This window comes from Meles meles, chromosome 1 (genome assembly GCF_922984935.1).
Source record: "Meles meles chromosome 1, mMelMel3.1 paternal haplotype, whole genome shotgun sequence".
Classification (NCBI taxonomy): Eukaryota; Metazoa; Chordata; class Mammalia; order Carnivora; family Mustelidae; genus Meles; species Meles meles.
In genome coordinates, this window is record NC_060066.1 from 200,569,397 (window position 1) to 200,588,973 (window position 19,577).

The 19,577-nt window shown below is 54.8% G+C and overlaps 1 protein-coding gene across 3 annotated transcripts in view; it reads right to left on the minus strand.

Moving 5' to 3' along the window:
• EPHB2 (EPH receptor B2) overlaps window positions 1–11,809 on the minus strand; it is a 182,606-nt gene extending 170,797 nt beyond the window's left edge. For all 3 annotated transcript variants that reach the window (XM_046023954.1, XM_046023946.1, XM_046023935.1), the window contains exon 1: window positions 11,622–11,809. In XM_046023954.1, the coding sequence (XP_045879910.1) occupies window positions 11,622–11,682 (61 nt within the window). In that variant the 5' untranslated portion in view covers window positions 11,683–11,809. The remainder of the gene's footprint in view (window positions 1–11,621) is intronic.
• Between the last annotated feature and the right edge of the window lie 7,768 nt (window positions 11,810–19,577).

The window sequence follows — 19,577 nt, forward strand, 5'->3', positions numbered from 1 at the left end:
TCTTTCACGTCCCTGGACACGGGCCAAGGGGACATCAGAACCCTTTCAACTCCAGAAGGGAGTCCCAAGCTTTGCTGGCATGGCCGGGCTTCCGGGCCAGCTCGGGGACACCCAGCGTCAGGGCCTCTCGGCTGTTCTCCCGAGAGCCACGGGAGCTGCCATCTGAGGCCGTGGGGGAATGACAGCTGACGCTGATGGAGAAAGGCAAGAGGACGGATGGGCCAGGGCCCTGACTCGAACAGACTCCCTGGGCCACGGCCTTTCGTGGGTTCCAGAAAGGCCCTGCGGGCTCTGGCCGAGGCTGTTCCCAGGCTCTGCCTCCCCGTGAGAGGCGGAGAAGCCCCATTCAGGCGGGACGCATCCCACTGTGCGCTAAGCCGCTTTCTCCCCACTTACATGTTTCCGATGCTTTTTGTCCTTCCGGCTTCCCATGGACTCAGGCCAAGTGACAAGTTGGTGCTGTGGACATATGTCGTCGCCATAATGGGAATGTTGACCCCACGCTCTCTCCCTGCTGCGGCCAGGCAGCTTGCACCCCGCCCTGGTGCTTGGCACGCCCTGTTCTCAGCCACACAGGGCTCTCTCCAGCTCCCTGCACACCGCACACTCAGAGGCCCCCCGCCCAGACCTTTGCAGATGCCATCCCATCGCCTACAATGCCTGCCTCGCCGCGTCTTCCCCAGTTCTTCCTTAAGAATCATCTAAGCAGTTGCTTCTTAGGAAGACTTTCCTAGCCCCGTGTCACAGAGGAAGAAATGGAGGCTCAAGGAGGTAAGTTAAAGGGCCAAGGTCATGCTGGGAGTCAAGCTGAAGGTCCAGCCTGGCACGGTTCTATTGTAAGACCAAGGGCTTTCCACTCCAGCCACTCTGCACCAAAGAAGAAACCCAACGGAAGACATGCCCTCTGCCTTCAAACACGGCAGATAGCTGCAAGAAGGAGCTTATGCTTCTGGGTTGTTCTGGAAGGCAGGAAAAGGAAGTGTGGAGCAAAATGACAGGGAAAGGAATCCCCCAACTCAAGGTTAACACCCATTTCCAGCAACCTCCCTACCTACGAGCTGTGTGACCTGGGGTGAGTCACTTCAGCTCTTGGCACCCCCGTTTCTCCATCTGTAAAATGGGGATAACGATGCTCTTGCTATTTGGCTCCTCCCCACCCCCCACCCTGCCCCCGACACACCTGAACCAGAGCTTGTCAACTGCCAGTCAGTGAACAAGATCCTGCCACCAAACCCGGTTTGGGTTGACCAGGACAATGTTTTAGAATTCATTGCACAAACATGTAGAAGCTCATTTTTCCCATGCACATCAAAACACTGAAAAATCAGAGGATCTGAGAAAATTGAACCCCAATTCCAGCACAGCAACACAGTCAGGAGCGGGTAGCACCTGCCTTCCTTGGAGGACAGGTCCTATCTCCAGGACACTGTCGTCTAACAATCGGCTCCCGCTCAGAGCTCAGTGTCCCCCTCACCCACTCCATCTCCCCACTGGCACAACATTTCTGGGTGCTCTGGGCCAACCTACGGTCCAAACTTAGATCTGACAGCAGCAGGCCAATGCCTCTAGACTTCTTAGTTTCCGCCAAGGCTTCCCTACCCCTGCAGTGGCCCTTGGCCAAGGTGGGAGTGATAAACCGGTCACAGTGTTACAGGTTCTTCTATGGCTGAGTGAAGAACATACTTGCTCCTTGTCATGGCCTTTTGAGAGGGGTGAAATCATGATCCTCAGTTTTACTGATAAGGAAACTGAGGCCCTGAGCGGTGATGTGTCCTGCCCCAGGCCATAGGGGTGCCTTGGCCCCATTCTCCAAATTCAGTCCCACCAGACCAGGGCCCCCTTCTCTGATCTCATGCCTCATGCCAGATCTTGAGTATCTGTGATTCTGGCTGCCATGTTTAATTATTTGTCATTTGCTGCATAAACATCTATTTCATGCCTGTCACGAGCTTTGTGCTGAGCATGGGATAAGGTGAAGAGGAGAATCCCTCGCCCTCTCCGGGGAGACAGATCACCCTGGAAGCCAGTGCAGGGAAGTAGTGCTGGGGGTTGGAGTGGGAGGGAAGAGAAGGTAGGGAGTAGGGTTTCTGGCTTCCTGTTCCCCACACCCCTGCACCAGACTATAAGCTCCCTGTGGCAGATCGTCTCCAAATATGGCCACTGCCAATGCCTCCCATTGGCATTGCTAGACACAAAGTCACTCCTTCCATCAAGGGAGGGGGAGTCTAAGCCCAAGTTTGGCCCACAGGTTGGCTCAGAGCCCTTGGAGTTGTGTGCCAGTGGCAAAGTGGACGGGTGGGAGATACCAATCTCGAAGCATCCCCTCCAAAGACGTGCTGAAGACTGTGGGCAATGCAGAGCCAAATTTTATGTGTTACACCACTGAGCTAGAAATGGGGTTTTCTTGGGAGCACCTGGCTGGCTCAGTCAGCAGAACATGTAACTTTTGCTCTCAGGGTTGTGAGTTCGAGCCCCACACAAGGCACAGAGCTTACTTAGAAAGAAAGAAAGAGAGAAAGAAAGAAATGGGACTTTCCTTTAACAAATGAGCAGAAAATCCAGCCCAGATTTCCCCCCACCTTGAACCTGATAAAGAAGTCCAGGAGGAATTTGGTATGGCTCTGTGACCTTTTTTTTTTGGTGGCAGGGGTGTTATTTTGTGACATTACAGCCTCGGTCTTCAGAAGTCTGGGTGGTTTCTGCTTCCCCATCCTGGGAGCCAATCACCATGGAAAGCAAGTCAGTCTGGACCACTGCAGGTGAGAGATCCTGAGGAATTCAAGAGCAGGCCCAGCCCCCGCCATCCTGACCTGGGCCTTGGAGAGGTACATGTGAGGCCACGATGGACCTTCTGGCACAACCTAGCTGAGTGTGGGCTCGCGAGTGATCCCAGCTAAGGCCACAAGGTGCAGAATGAACGCCAGACAGAACCCAGCCTGTCCACGGAATCAGAACAAACAATAACTCATTGTTTTTAAGCCAGCAAGTTTTGGGATGACTTGTTATGAAGCAAAAGATAACTGATACACTTTCCAGGAACAGATCCCTGTGCTTTTTATAGCTCTCCCCTTCGCTTCCCTGCCTGGAACCTGGCATTGGGCATTGAATGAAGGAGTTGGGAGGGGCGTCCTAAACCATGGAGCCCCACCCCTTCACTTTATGGAAGAGGCAGGTAAGGCCCAGAGAGGAGCAGTAATTTACTCCAGATCACACAGGGAGATGGGGCAGATCTAGAAGGAAAACTTGCGCCTCCAGGGGCAAGAAGAGTTACACAGGGGTGCCTTGGGGGCTCAGTCGTTAAGCATCTGCCTTCAGCTCAGGTCATGATCCCAGGGTCCTGGGATTGAGCCACACAACAGGCTCCCTGCTCAGCGGGAAGCCTGCTTCTCCCTCTCCCTGTCCCCCTGCTTGTGTTCCTTCTCTCACTGTCTCTCCCTCGCTGTCAAATAAATAAATAAAATCTTAAAGAAGAAGAAGAAGAAGAAGAAGGAGTTACACAAAGGTGTAATGCAAGTTGGTAGCAAGTTACCCCTAGCTCTCAAGCCATCGGAAGAGGCAGCCACTACTTGGCTCCACTAACTGTGGCTGTGTGGGATGTGCATCCAGCGAAGCCAGATTGTCTGACTTTTCACAGAAGCCAGAAAGAGGATTTCTCTCTAAAATCTCTTGATTTTTAAGTGTTGGCAAAGAATTCAAATTGGATTGATGATCTCTGGGTCACTGAGATTGGCCTTGGGCTTCCAGCCTGGTCTGGCTGCTGACCTTGGGTAAGCAGTGTTATCCCCTCAGGCCTCAGTTTTTCTCATCTCTAAAATGGGCCCCCTGGCTCCTGCCCACTTATTGGGTTGCTGCGAGAGCCCGACGAGCTAACAGATTTGGAAGTACAAGCTACAAATGGCCCGGCGTCTCCCATCTCTGTGGAGGCGCCCCTTACAATGTAACGAGTTAACACCCGATTTGTCTAAGTTAGAACAACATTATTCTGGCCATTATGACAGAGATTGCATTTTTATGGCAGGTTTGTGAGTTCCAGAACCCTCCCGCTTGCATTATCTCAGGATGCTGATGGAGTCAGAGGTTGGACGGCTGCCCTGGAGACCCTCGCCAGAGCCAAGCCCTTTCTCTGGGCTGCGAGGCACATTCAGGCACATTCCAGAAGCGGCTTGAGTGGCAGTAAGCAGCAAGAACTTTGGAGTCACCCAGACCTGGGTTTGAATTCCCGACTCCCATTGCCTAGCTTTAGGTCCTTGGGCTAAAACTCTGAGCTTCAGTTTTCTCATCTGTACAATGGGCATGACACTAAAACCGGATGGTGGCTCCTGGGGCAATTGCACCAGATGACACACACGGTGCCCGATGTCTGGCACAAGAATCGATGGCCGTTATCATTACCATGGCACATTGCCTGGCAGGCAAAGAGACAAGAAGGAATGCATAGCTATAGAGGAGCCCACCGCTCTCCTGAGATTAGAGAGGCAGAATTGGGGAACGGATGGGTCCCAGAGAGAGAGGCTGGAGGGGCCTCTCAACTACCCAGGAAGAATCAGATCCTTGCCCTAGAAGGCTCAGAACTTGATACTGTATCTCTGGTCTTTCCCAACGGTCCAGTGAAGCGGTGTGGGGGGAGCCGGAGCGGGAGTCCCCCAGTGAGTCAGCACCCATGTTTCCGGACTCTGAAGCCCTTTTGTTGTTGGTATAGGGCAGTAACGACTGGTTAATATTTACTGCACGGCCATCAGCCCTGACGCACACACTCGGCTTTATCTTGTGTGGATTAACACGTTCATTCCTCACAACCACCTCAAGAGCAGGAAACTATCCCTACCTTATTTTTTTTTTTTAAAGATCTTCTTTGTTTATTTGAGAGAGAAACAGTGAGAGAGAGCGAGAGCGTGTAACTGCACAAACTGGGGGCAGGTGGGGGGACCTGAGCCAAAGGCAGACACTGAACTGACTGAGCCACCCAGGTGTTGCTGTTATCCCCATTTTAGAAAGCGGGGCGCCGGGACTCAGGCAGGTTAAGTAATCCACCAGAGGACACACAGTAAAGGACGGTCTCGCTCCAGAACCCCTTCCTGTAGCCCCCAGGCTAGGCTGTTTATGGAACAAGAGAGAGAGTGGTCACGGCTAAGCTAAAGGGCTGTGGGGTTTCAGAGAAAGGAGCAAGCACTCCGGTGAGGAGCGAAGGTGCTGACATTTCACAGTAATGACAGCCAGTGAATGTCGGGGAATGGCCACAGGGCAGGCTGCACTGCTGGTCATTGTCTATAGCATCTCATTTAATCCTCTCCAGGAGCCCGTGAGAAGCAAATGCATTTACATCTCCGGGTTATAGGTGAGGGAGCTGAGGCTCCGCACATCCCTTGTCATGGGCCACAGAGCAGGCAAGGTCTCCTCCCTGAGGATACCCCCACCCCCAGGGGGCTGCAGCAGGGTGATAGATGGTTCCAGGAAGCTCACCTAGCATGGGCCAGGCTAAGGTAGTCTGCGCAAGCTCCCCAGGTGACACAGGGGCGCCAAAGGGACAGGTGTCCCTTCTCCCACCCTCGAGAAGGCAGCTGCCTTAAGAGGCCCTAACGGGCTTTCAAGCCGCCTTATCAGACTGAGCCGATCCCAATCAGGAAGCTTCCAGGTGCTGTCCCATCAACGGCCTGCCCCCCCCCCTCCCCGGGAGCTGTGCAAACATTCTTCCCTGCCCTCCCCCAGCCCAGCCTCTCTGTTCACCAGCAGGCAGGCAGCCCGGGCAGGTGGTGCTAACTCTGATTGATTTCGCTTCATTTCAGTCTTTTCCAGTTTCCCGCTGCGGCTTCTCTTCCTTTTTCCCAGGAGTCCTGTGGTTTATCTTAGGCCTCTGGGGGACAAATCTGTCTGCCCAGTGGAAAAGACCAGGGGAATGTGTTAAAGATACAGACTCCTAGGCCTTGTTCTTGATCTATCAAATCTCCAGCTAAGTCAGGCAAGCAGGCCAGGACCACCTCTGCCAGGAGGCCGTCCTGATCTCACCCCTCCACCCAGGGAGGGAGCACAGCTCTCCCCCCTTGCCTGGTCCAGGCCTCCTGTCCCCAGCCAGCTCCATCCACACCTTCCCGCAGAAGTCCAACCTGCAGCCTAAACTCATAGGTGAGCCCTGGGTGGCAGAGTTGCCCAGCTGCCACCCGGGGCTTTGCTGAGAGCCCAGCACAGCTGCCCAGAGAACCTCACCTGCTCTCAAGCCATGCAAAACTTTGATGGAGTGGTGGAGGGAGAGGGGCAAAAGCACCAGGAGGAACCACCTCGTGGGAAGACCTGGGGCCACAGCAGAGCAGAAGGCCTGGCAGAGGCAAGAGCAAACCTGAGATTCCAGAGTTAGGAGAAGCAAGCCCCCCACTGTGTGCATTAGTGTTTTCACCATTAGTGAGCAACTTCTGAAACTAAGGACCCTCTTCCTAGGAAAATCTATATAAACATCCAGTACTCAATTACATTCTCAGAGTGATCACAGATCCCCAGAACTAAGGAGGCCTGTGGACCCCTGCTGAGAGTCCCTCTGGTAGAAGAACCCAAGTACTTGCCCCCAACAAGGCCATGGAGGAGGAGGCGGAGATGGAGCTCAGGGCCCACCCACGCTTGGGGGCTTGCCATCCCAAGACTGGGGGGTGCTGGGACCCCCCGCCATGGGTTGAGAGAGACACTGAGGGTTGATTTGTTGCCTGGACAATCCAAATGTCAAAAAGGAGGCCATATTAGGACACGGCCATAACGGACTATGCCTACGCTCCAATGGAGGGGTCCTCGAAAGGGCCCTAATGTTCACGGCCACGTGCCTGAGTGTCTGACAATTTCTGTGGGTGTCCAGTGAAACCCCTGGGGGAACAGAAGTCCAGGGGATCTGAGTTCCTTGCCCAGGACACAGCACTCTGGGATTTTAAACCCAGATCCGACTGCCTCAGAACGTGGTGTTTCTTCTCTACCCCACGCTGGCTCTGTTTCCCCTCAGAAGCCAGAACGCCTTCCCCCTACCCTGCACCTGACATGGAGTGGGTACCCATGGATGGATGGGAGAATGAATGAATAAGTCAACTTGCTTCTGAATTATACAGCATTTGGGTTTTAAATCTAAGCCCAGATTTCCTGGCTAAGATGGATACATGAAAGCAGCCTCCTTTAAAAATGAAAAGCAGAAGAAACAAACATAAAAGGAAAACCAATTCCAAATTAATCCCACTGAAGGTCGCTGGGTCTTAGGCAATGCCCAAGAGGTAGGCCCAGGAGAGAGCCAGGAGGGGGTGGGTAGGAGAGACCAGAAGGGTGTTGGGGGGAGGGCAGTTCCCTCCACCCTCACAAGAAGGGGACGACATCTAGCACATAGGGGCTGCTCACCCATTGGAACCCTCAGGCCTAGCTGAGCTGTGTCCTGCGTACCTGTTCCAGCCAGACCCTCAGCTTCTCCCTCCGGGAAGACTTTCTTCGTCTCTCTGGCCAGGTGGACTCTCCCCTTCAGCTCTGTGTCATTTCCCTGACCCTTATCATATAACACAATGTGATATATTCGTTCATGCGCTCAACTCGGCACACATTCATTCAATGTGCCTTAGCTGATTATGTCATTCAGTTCTCAGGGACCCATGGGACTGGGTGCAGTTCTAGGCATGGGGATGCCACAGCAAACACGGTCGATAACAGCCTCTTCCCTCCCCGAGTTCACAGTCTAGCAGGCCAGGTCAATACTAAACAAGGAAACAAACAACACCGTGGTGGGTCGCGTGGCCGTGCGTGTTAGGAAGCGAAACAAAGCAGGTGGGTTAGAAAGTGGCCGGACTGAGTCTGTTTCAGATGAGGTAATCACGGAAGGCCTCTGGGAAGGTGGCATTGGAACTGACCTCTTTTTACCACAACTGCAGACATAAAGTAAGCCAGGTGAGCATCCTCAGGGAGCTCACAGTCTGGCAGGCAACAGCCAAGCTGGCCTTTTCTCAAGTGTGTGGGGCCAGGTTTGGCTCCTCTGAACATCCCACACACTGGCCGGCGGAGATCTTTCCAAACACAAATCTGGCCAGGTTCCTCTATGGCTCCCCACTGCCCTCAGCATCAAGCCCAAATTCCTCAGCCTTCCGTCCTAGCCTTTCGGGACTTGTCCTGCCCTCAACTTTCAGGCTCATCCCCCCTTGCTGCCTTCAACACCCGCTGTCCTCAGACGCACCCGAGTACGTCCCCAGCCCACGCCTCCACGTCCCTCTACACACTGCTTCTCTTTCCAGGTAAAATCCTCCTCATCCTCTAGTCCCGAAGGCAGCCTCCTTAACTTTTAGAGAACATAGTTCTTTATTGTGACAGGTGGTTGGGGAAGTTTCATTGCAGGGAGAATGAAACAGGGAGAGAACCAGGCAAAGACTAAAGCCATAAAAGAGGAAATAGCCCTCTCCCATCCTTAAACGGCCCCTGCGCCCCAGGTGGTGCCCGACTTCCTCCTGGCAACACTCTGGGGCACACTTTCACATTACATACTGCCAACTGTTTTCCCTATCAGCTTGTTCCCTGTCTCCCTGCTGGCCCCAGGGTCTAGCACCACAGCGGCCAGAGAGGAAACTCCATCAACATTTGGAGACCAAATGAGCAAATGCACAGAGACCGATTTTCTCTAGACTTCAACCTTTGGATTCCATCTAGTGGCTGGTCCGTCACTGGCCTCTTCTCCTGTTGGATGTGTCCCCAGAGCACTTCCATCCCTGTCTAAGCCCCCACTCCAGATGCTCCAGACTGTGTTTCCCTGGGTGAGGGGGCGGGGAGTGTCTCATGGTTTGGGGGAGTTACTGAGCTTGCCATACTCACCCTGGAGCCCCCCCATTCCCCCCCACCCCCATGCACATACACCTTCTCTCCCCTCTCTCGTTCTAAAGCCTGGGGGTTTCCTAGGATCTTGATGCTCGGGACAGCCTTGCTACCACAGGGTATGAGAAGCAGGGAGGGAAGGGAGTGCCGGCCATGTGATTCGGGAGACTCGTTGCCGCAGGGGCAGTCCTCCCGACACCCCAAGCTACAGACCTGTCTCCACAGACTGCACTGTTCCCAGATGAACCCCGTCTCTTCTGGGATGAGCCAAGAGCAGCTCTGCCCATCCTCATCTCCCACCCCCACAAAGGCCATACACAGCTCCTTAAGGTGGGCTTTTCTTGTCCGTTATGTGGTCTGAATTTCGCAAACACCCCCGTGAGACAGAAAGGATGGGCCCTATAATTGTGCCTTCGCCTGATGAGGAAGAAACAGGCTCAGAGAGAGGAAGTGGGTGCATATCATGGAACCCCAAGAGACCTCCTAGACCATTTTACACAGGGGCACACTGAGGCCCCTGTAAGGGAGGGAGCTGGCCCAGGGTCCTGGAGTAAATTAGAAGCAGGGCCCTTGACCTCCACCTCACACCACAGTCCCATCTGTTTGGCCAGCTCCTGGTTAACCCCTAACAGACAAGATTGCTTCTTATCATGGGGGTGGAGGGGCAAAGGAAGGGCCTGAAGCAAGATTTGGAGTGCCCTCCCCCCCACAGCAGCCGTCCCCTCCCGTGATGTCAGCAGCTGATCAGCCCTGTGTTCCGGGGCCCATAGTCCAGCCAAGCCACGGTCCACCAGATCCCAACCAGCCCCAGCCAGGGCCACGGCTGGACAGGCACGGGCCTTCCATCCACCCCACGGTAATTAAAAACACACCCAGGCCTCTTCCAATGCGAGAGGGGCCAATTTTCTTCCCCTCCAGCACCGCTGACGGCAACCTAAAGAGCAATATTTATGCCAAGCTCCCCATAATACTGTAAACATCCCAATGTATAGCGGGCCAACACATGAGTCATTTCCCCAAAGTCATAGTTAATAAGTGGTACCTCAGCCATATTCCAGGGAACTCCCGCCAGCAGCCAGGCCCCAGGGCTGCCCTCCACACCCAGGGCCCGTGGCACCCTCGGTGCCCCAGCGGCCCCACTCTGGGAAACCACAGGCAACCGCCAAATCCTCCAGGAGCTGAAGGACAGCTGCCTGCGTTCGAGAAACCGACTGCCATCTAGGGACACCCCTCTACCCCCAAACTGCGGTCACTAAAGCACACACACACACACAAAAAGGGCGCAAAACTAAAGTTACAGCATGGGGTCCCCCATCATGCCGTTTGCAGCAGCCACAGTCCTACTCCTGGTGGGATCAGGTTTTTGTTGGTTTTTTTTGTTGTTGTTGTTTTTGTTTTTGTTTTGAGTTGCAAAAGGAGAAGGAGCTCCCCACCCACCCAAAGTGGCCTGAGATGAGGGGAAGGTATGCTTCATCCCTCAGCCTGGGGTGGCAGAATCCTAGGAGGGCTCACCCCGTTCAGGGGCAAGAAAAGCCAGCAATATGAGCATAGCCCAGGCTTCAGAGACCTCAGCCCTGGGTTCTGCTTTTATCACGCAAAGGCCATGGGCGAGCCACTGACCCTTCTGAGCTTCAGTTTCCCTTTCTATTAAAAGGGAGTAACAATCATACCCACCTGGCTTCTGCGGAAGACTTATTTTGGGGAACCCAACAAAATTGTGGGTGGGAAAGCACTTTGTAAAGCTTAGAGTACCTTGTCAACTGTGCAGCACGTTGTAAACCACTGAGAGCTGCATGTAGTGCGAAGTACTTCATAAACTGTAAAGCAGGTTGGAAACTGTAAAGTGCGGTACGCATGAGAATCATTATTCGTATTCATTTCTCGCCCTACAAGCTTGGCCATCTCTGGTGGACACACCCAGAGCCCACTAACTTTCCCTCCAGAGCAAGCTGGCTCGGGAGACCTGGCAGCCACCCTGACCCCTTGGGGGTCGGGTGGTACCAACACACGAAGCCATGGGGAGAGGGACCGGTGACCCCGGCCAAGGCCAACACATGGCAAGAGCATCTGGTCCGGCCCTGGCGGCAGCTGGAGAGTTCCCGGGGCTCCAGCGGCCACGCTGAGCTCTGCCGCCAGCGGGGCGGTGGCCGGCAGGGGTGCCCGGAGACCCCGCGCCGCGGAGAGATGCCCACGGACCCATCCCCCGCCCCCCGTAGTCCTCCCCGGGAGGGGACCCCATTGTACGCCGCGGGCGATGGGCAGGCACCGGCGCGGGGGGCTGGCGCGTTCACTTCCACTCTGCCAGTCCCCCCCCACCCTTGCTCTTCGGGGCGCCGGCCGCATCCTGGGGGCGCAGACCGCGGGCCCCCGCCCCGGCCAGCCGCGGTGCCGCCCTCCCTCCGCTCCCTGCCAAACTTTCCAGTCCCGACTGCGCGCCGGGCCCCCGGGCCGGCGCCCCTGCACCCCGTGCCGAGCCAGGCCAGGCCCGCACGGAGGGGGTGCCCGGGCCGGGGGCGGCGAGTGCGCGTGGGCAGCCCCCGGCCCTGGGCGGCGCTCGCCGGGCTGGCTACAAAGCCTCGGCAAGATGGTCCCTTCGCCTCCTCCTGGCACAGTCAATCAGCGCCCGCCGCTCCCCGGGCGCCCGCGGGGCCCGCGCCTCCCGGCGCTGCCGGACACACCTCCCCGCGGCCACCTGCGCCCGGCGCGAGCCCCCGGGCAAACTTTGCGGGCGCGGGGCGGAGGTGGGCGCCGGCGGCCGCCCGTGCCCCGCCGCTCCCCGCCCCCATCGCCCGCCCGCCCGCCCGCCCGCTCACCTTCCACCGCGGCGAGCAGAGGCAGCAGCAGCAGCGCGGCCCCCAGCCTCCGAAGGGCCATGGCTGCGCTTCCCGGGGCCTCGGGCCGCCGCGCCGCGGGGCCCGGGCGGCAGCGCGCGCCCCGGGCTCGGGGGGCCGGGGGGGAGCGGCGAGGCGCGGCGCACACACAGCCGCCGCCACCGCGCAGCCAGCAGAATGAGCCATCCAGCCCGGGCAGAACGGGGACCCGGGCTCCGCCAGCGCTGGGCACGGCCCACCTGAGCCGCGGGCGCGGGGGGAGCCCGGCCCGGCCACCGCCTCCCGCCTGCGCCCGGGACCCCAGCTGGCCGCGCGCACCCCCCGAGCCCGAGCCCCCCCAGCGCCTGCGGGCCCACCCCGGGGGCGGCGCGGGCGCTGGTGCGCGGAGACCTCGCGCGTCGGGGCGACGGAGACCCGGAGCTCCCCCCGCGCAGCAGTGGTCTCTCCCGGCGCTGTGGCTCCTCCAGATAAAGCAGCGATTTCAGCCCAAATGTTTCTGAATTTTTATTGAATGCTGCAAAGCCGGAGAGCGTCTGGCGCGGCTGACAGGGGCAGGGAGAGGGGACCCGGGGGGAGGGCGGGGAAGGGGCTGCCCAAAGCGAGGGCTGGCCCTACCTGTCAGGGCCGGGAGTGCCACCCCCTTGCCTCAGCCCTGCCACCCGGGTCCCTGCGGCTCCGAAAGGGACCGAACTGCAATGAATGAAAAAAAAAAAAAAAAGAGAGAGAGAGAGAGAGAGAGAGAAAGACAGAGAGAAGGGGGGTTGGAGATGGGAACAAAACAGGCGGCTTTCCCAGGCGCTGGGGCTGGGTTGGGGCCTCCGCCCGGGAGAGTGGGCCTTGGCGCTAACACGAGGGCCTTGGGGGTGGGGGGGTCACTCCGGCGGGGGTGGGCCGGGCCTGGCAGACAGACCCCAGGCCTACCCTCCCCGCCTTGTTCTGAGCGAGCCCGCGAGCCCCTCCCAGCAGACCCTTCTATCTGTACATTAGGATTCTCTTTCTCCGTTCGTCTTGTTCTTAATGCAGTTTGGGGGTGAAAGAGGCGGGTGGGGGGCACCTGCGGAAGCCTTCCCCGGGCGGACTGGACCTCTCGGTGCGGCTGTGGTTTTGTGCACGGCTGTCCCTTCAGGGAGGACACAACCCCTTTTCCATCCCTGCGGGCCCAGCCCTGCTCTGACAGCCTTCATCACCGTCATCATTAACAGGCCTTGCGAGGCCCGATGGTGGGCAAGCTTCAGGGGGCCTGCGGGAATCACCTAGGCAGGGCCCCTGGCCTTTTCCAGCTGCCTCCTGGCAAACAAGACTTCACCAGGAGCTTCCCGCTCTGTGGAGTGGGTGTAAGAGCTCAGTAGAGGTATGGACGGTTTAAATTCACTCCACACCACCCAGACCTGTCCTGCCCCTTTGTCCCACAAACTCTCAAAAATGTCCCCACAATCCCCTCCCTTCAGAGCCCTCTCCATACCAAGAAAAGGGGACCACAGATTCTGAGAGCCCATCTGAGGTTTGGAAAATTGGGTCATCTTTGGAAGCTTCGGGAGTCCGATCCTAGAAGGTCACCAGGAGGAAGTGGGCCCTGGCAGCTGGGGTAGACTGCTTGGGAAGGAGCCAAAGGAAGAAATTGGGGGGGTGGGGGGAGTCTATCCCCCTCCCAAACCCATGGGTTCCTCCTTGACCAGGGTCAAGATCCGCTGGGGGTAGAGCTGACCTTTATTTTCAGTTCTTGTTTTGTCAGACTCTGCAGAGGATCCAGGGTTTGGGAGACCCTGAGCTTGGCCCATCCTGGGACAAGACTCCCTCTCCTGGGCAGAGCAGCCCAAGCTACTACACGCACTGTGAGCCATCACCCAGGTGCCCCATCCCTTCCCAATTCAACAAATGTTTCTTGAGCACCTGTTACTATGTGTGCCGTGGACCGAGCTCTTCTGCATGATTTCTGTCCTTGTGCCCTTGTCACCACATACCCACCCCATCGGTACCTCCGTCTTTGACCCAAAATAGGGACAGTGGAGGCATTAATCGTGGATCTGGTACCAGGTCCTTTTCCCCTTATAGCTTGGTCCCTGAAACTTTCAACCCTGTGAGGTAGGTGCTTACCTTTTCAGACAAGGAAACGGAGGACCAGAAAACTCATCCAAGGTCATACAGCAAGTCAGAGCTAGGGTTCCACGCCAGGCTTGTCTGAGCCCAGCTCGTCCCCTTTCAGGGATCCTTCAAACTCAGGAACCCATTTATCAACTTCCTATATCCCCTTTACACTGATAAGGAAACTGAGGCCTGAAGAGGGAAATGACTTACTCAACATTATATAATTAAATACAGATCAGTTCAGGGGCTTTAACTGGCTATAAAGAAAGATAATGATAATAATAAAATAAAGCCCCCTTAGCTCCCATCTTTTTCTCCCCAACAATATCTTACTCCCCATTTGGGATCCTCTGGCTGTGCCTCTCCTCACTGATCTCTGGCAACTGCCCTTGGCCATGCCTTTGTCCCTGCTGTGCAGTCTGCCAGGGTGCTCCCCTCCACTCTGCAGGCTTCAATTTGGCCCCACCCCACCCCTCACCAAGAGCTTTAATTGACCTTGGCCTCACTCCCTCTCCGAGCCTTTGCACTTTGCAGTTTCCTGAAAGATGGTCAGCCCCCTGCAGAACCTTTGCTGGGGTCTCAGATTGTTTGTTTCTGATTTGCATCTTATCTCCGCCACCTCTGCAGACTGTGAGCCGCCTGCAGGCAGCGCCGGGACTCAGAATAATAAACCTGCGGGGCAGGAGGCCCCGGAAAGCAGCTGACCCAATCCCCTCAGCTTCGAGGAAGACACGGCTTAACTTCATTTGTCTAATGACAACAGCTACTCACATTTGCAATCACGCTTTAACAGTTTACAAAGCAGTGTTCACACCCATCAGCTCGACTGATGCTAATTCAACCAGCCTATCCTGCCAGCCAGCCTGGCAGCAGTGGAAACTCCATTTTTCAGAAGGGGAAACTGGGGCCCAGAGAAGGAATAAAAAGTACTTACCCAAGGACACACAGCAGATTTGGGGGTAGGGGTACGGCTGCAATTAGCCTTCAGTCACCCGATTCGTCCAGATCTCTTTCAATCCAATTTGATTAATAAACATCAATGGGGCACTTCCTACATGCCAGGCATGGGGGAGGCAGGCCAGGCGCGAGAAGGCCCTGCTCTTCTAGAACCTTCCTTCTGCCGTATAAGACCTTTATATGGAAAAGACAACTAAGGTACCGATACATACCAGGAAGACACTAAAACAGGGTGATGGGACCTTGGGTTGACTGGGGGATGAGGAGGCCACTCTAGCAGGGGGAATCAGAGAAGTCCTCTTTGAAGACTGAAACGTAGACATGACAACTAAAACCTGGGGGATGAGGGGGACACCATGTACAGGGTGGAAAAAAGAGTTCCAGGGAGAAACTGCAAATGCAAAGGCCCTGAGGTGAGCCTATCCTGAGCACCTTCTAGGAATCGTAGCTGAAGCACGGCAAGCAACCGGAGTGTGGAGCAGATTAGGTCAGGGAGAAGAAAAATGGATTGTATTTTAAGCACAAAGGGAAGGAATCGAGGATTATAAGGAGAGAATCGCTGTGTGACCTTGGGCAGTGCACTCACCCTCTCTGGGCCCCACTTGCCAGGAACACAGAATGAGGGCCTTGGCTGAGGTGGTTTTCTGAGACCATTTTCTGCTCTGACTCCATTGTTGTGGATTCAGTGGAGACAACAAGAGCTGTGTCCTCATCTTCCCCATACCAGCAGAATGAGTCCTGGGCCTTCCGGGGTCTGAGGCCTTCTTCCTGAGGGCTTTCTGAAAAGGAAACTTCTTATGCTGAGTGACAGACGTAGAGATCACCTCACGGTGTAACTACGTCTCCAAATCCCATCCCAACGCCCCTTCTCTCCCCACACACAGGACCCATGGGGGACACGGCCAGGGGTGGGTCAGACCCCAGCTGGAGCCAGTGCCAGACCAGGCGGAGTTCAAGTTCTGGTTCTTCTGCTTCTTTGCTGTGAGACCTTGGACAGGGCTCTTCCCCTCTCTGGGCCTGCGCTGGCACGGGCAGATCTTTCCTCAGAGATCCTTCCTCATGAAATTCACAGACCAGCACTGTCCAGCAAGATATAATATAAGACCTATACACGATTTTTAAATTTTCTGGTAACCACATTAAAAAAAGAAAAAAAGAAACAGGGTGAAGTTTGTTTTAATATATTTATCTAACTATATGATCTCCCTGATATGAGGACATGGAGATGCAACATGGGGGGTTAGGGGGATAGGAGAAGAATAAATGAAACAAGATGGGATTGGGAGGGAGACAAACCATAAATGACTCTTAATCTCACAAAACAAACTGGGGGTTGATGGGGGGAGGTGGGGTTGGGAGAGGGGGAAGGGGTTATGGACATTGGGGAGGGTATGTGCTATCGTGAGTGCTGTGAAGTGTGTAAACCTGGTGATTCACAGACCTGTACCCCTGGGGATAAAAATACATTATATGTTTATAAAAAAAAAAAAAATTGGAGGGGGAGGCGAACCATAAGAGACTATGGACTCTGAAAAACAACCTGAGGGTTTTGAAGGGTCAGGGGTGGGAGGTTGGGGGAACAGGTGGTGGGTAATAGGGAGGGCACGTATTGCATGGAGCACTGGGTGTTGTGCAAAAACAATGAATACTGTTAAGCTCAAAAAATAAATAAATTAAAATAATAAACGTAAAATATATATATATATATTTATCTAACTCAGTATGTTCAAAATACTAGTTTCAACATGCAATTAATGAACCATTTGACATCTTTGTCATACTAGGGCTTTGATATCTGGTGCGTATTTTATATTTTAGCATCTCTCAATTTACACCAGCCACATCTCAAGGGCTCTGCCCTTGGCTACATGTGACTAGTGGCTAGTGGTTACTGTATTGAATAGCATAGATTTAGACACTGACGTCAATAATTACCCTACGGAGCATAAGGTGCTCTTTAATACAGGCTGTCCAAACACTCGAGGGGCACAGAGGACAAAGTCACTCCCTCCCTCCAGAGGAGGAAGTCTTCCTGGAGGAGGCGACAATTGAAAGACGAAAGAATCTTACTGATGGTCCATATCTTTCCTTTCTCTTTTAAGAAAAGTTTTTATACCTCATGGTAAAAGTGGAACATACCCACTGATAAAAATAAAGAAGATATAAAAGAGTTCAGAGGGAAAACAACAACCACCCATCATGTCCCCAGCCTGAGAGCCACTGTTCATGTTTTGATCCATTTCCTTTCAGGCATTTTTCTAGATGCAAGTAATTTGCACATAACTAGAAGCTTTCCAAATGCAGTGTTCTGTCTTATTCCCCTCAACCCCGCCTAGCCCTGTGGCATGAGCATTTCCCTGGGTTGTTAAAAACTCTCCTGCAGGGACGCCTGGGTGACTCAGTCGGTTAAGCCGCTGCTTTCGGCTCAGGTCATGATCCCAGGGTCCTGGAATCGAGTCCTGCATGGGATGGGGCTCCTTGCTCGGCAGGGAGCCTGCCTCTCTCTCCAGCTCTGCCTGACACTCTGCCTGCTTGTGTGCTCTCTCTCTCTCTCTGACAAATAAATAAATAAATAAAATCTTTAGGAAAAGAAAACCAAAAACTCTCCTGCAGCCGTATTTCTATCAACCGTGTACTATTCCAGGGACCGGATGACCATAAAACTGGCAACTTTTTGCACCTTCACGCTTCACCTAAAGATACCTGCAAACCCAGCTCCGCTTTGGATGCCCCTCTGAGCATAGAGCCTGCAGGGATTTTGGCGAGGAGCAAAATCCCCAGGAGGGGAGGGTCCCCTGAAAGTCTCACTGTGCCTCACTCCTCACTGCTGGCCCTGGGTCTTTGTGGCTTGGAGCGGGAGGCTGGGCTGGGCTGAGGCTCCGAGCAGACAGACTCCCCACTGCCACCTGGCGGCCTCGGAAGTTAATGCACCCTCCGGGAGAGCCCACGGAAGGTAGAGACCCTGGCAGGAGGTGCTGGGGTGGGGGGTTTCCACATCTGGGTCTCCACCAGACTTCGTGATCAGCCTTCTACAGTGGAGATCATCTGAGCATCTATTCTGGAGAAGAGCTTCCCTCCTGCTCTCATTTTGAAGGGCCACAGGTGTGGGAGAGGGACGCCTGATTTGAAACCCAGCTCCACCTTTTCTGAGCCCTGTGACCTTGGGCTAGCCGCTCCACTTTTCTGTGCCTCCCTCTCCTCATCTGTAACATAAGCTAATGATACTGTCCATCTCCTAGAGTGGTGAAATGAGACATTACATGAAATGCTCACCACGGAGCCCGTGTTTTAAATTAATTGATGTCAGAGGGAAGCTATATAGCCTCGTCCTCTTTCTCTAGGTCTTTGCTCACGACCCTCCAGCTCCTGGAAGGTTTTCCGGAAACTCTAAATCTTCAGTTGAGCCACTTTCTTGCTCAAAAGTCTTCAATGGCTCTCCATTGCTCCCTGAAAGAAATACAAAACTCGGTACTTGACATTCGAGGTCCTTCAGAAACAGGACCCAGGCCAGCTTCCCAGTCTTACCTCCCACTGTTCACCTCTGGGTCCCCTCTGGTCCAGCCAAAGTGTTGTCCTCAGTGCCCCAGGAGTACCCTCCATGTTCTCATATCCAAGTTCTTCTCACACCCTGTTTCACCCTGGACCACATTCTCTCCATCCTGTCTTCAGACAATTACTCAGCTTCCAAAGGCCTGGGCACATCCCACCTCCTCCAGGAAGCCTTCCACAGATCACTTCCCCTCAGGGTCCCCAGCACGCTGATGGCACACAGCCCGATTTCCTTCATCTTGCGTTCTTGCAGCCTCGCAGAGTGGAAAGAGTCTGGGTTTTGCAGTTAATGGAGGTAGGTGTTCAAATATGTGTGGTCTGAACCTCTTTAAGCCTCAGTTTCTTTCTTTGCAAAATGGGCCTAATCCTTACAGGCTTGTCAGGTGTACGGAATGAGAGGGCGTGATGCAAAATGCTTGCCCCGAGAAGGTACCTGCAGGATGTTACTTTCCTTTTCCTGCTAATTCATGCTCTCTCCAGACAGGAATCCCCTTTGGGGCGGACGGCGTTCTGTTCCCCTCTGAACCCCAGAGGGCCTGGCACCTGGAGACTGAGTAATTGCTCGCTCTAGTGAGTGGAAACTTCTCCCCCAGCAGCAGAAAGAATCTGCTTGGCTTTGGAAACAGGTGGTAAAATACTCCTCAGTATCCATGACCGTGGGAATTACGACTTAGGGGCAGAGTCACTCCCTGCAGGGAGCAGTGTGCAGCCCAGGGTCCTGGTAGGGGAGGGTGGGTGAAGGTCCCAGTGGGCAGCCTGTCTCCACAGCCTGTTCCCACCTTTCATCTGCTGCGATCCTTACAGCAATCTCATGAGCATGGCAGCCTTTCCCACTCTACGGTGGAGGAAACAGCAGCCTGGAGAGGAAGTGACTTAGCTAAGGTCACTCAACAGACTCCTGAATGCTGGGCTGGGAGCCAGGTTCCCTGACCCCCAGATGAAGGCTCCTTTGAAGTCCCTTTGAAAAGTCATCAGATGAAGTGTTGGGAGACCGGAGTTCAAATCCTGATGTCGCCATTTACTTTCTGCGTGGCTTTGCATGACTGTGTCATTTCCTGAGCCCCATTGTCCCTGCGGCGGGGCCCCCCGTCGGGAGATGAAAGGCGCCGGGAAATGGGAACCTCCTCTGTAAAGTGTGGGTGCTGGATCCAGGTAAAAGGTTGTGAGGCGGCCCATCTAGCCTGATAGAGGATGCTTTGATCTTTGCGCCACTCCGGAGTACACAGGGTTTTTTTATGGCTGGTCACCTGGTGGGCCATTTCCCGGTTCACCTTTCTCTTGGAGTTTGAAAGAGCGGTTTGGGTGGGTGCCTGGCAAGAGAGGTGCAGCCAGGGTGGGGTTGCTGGG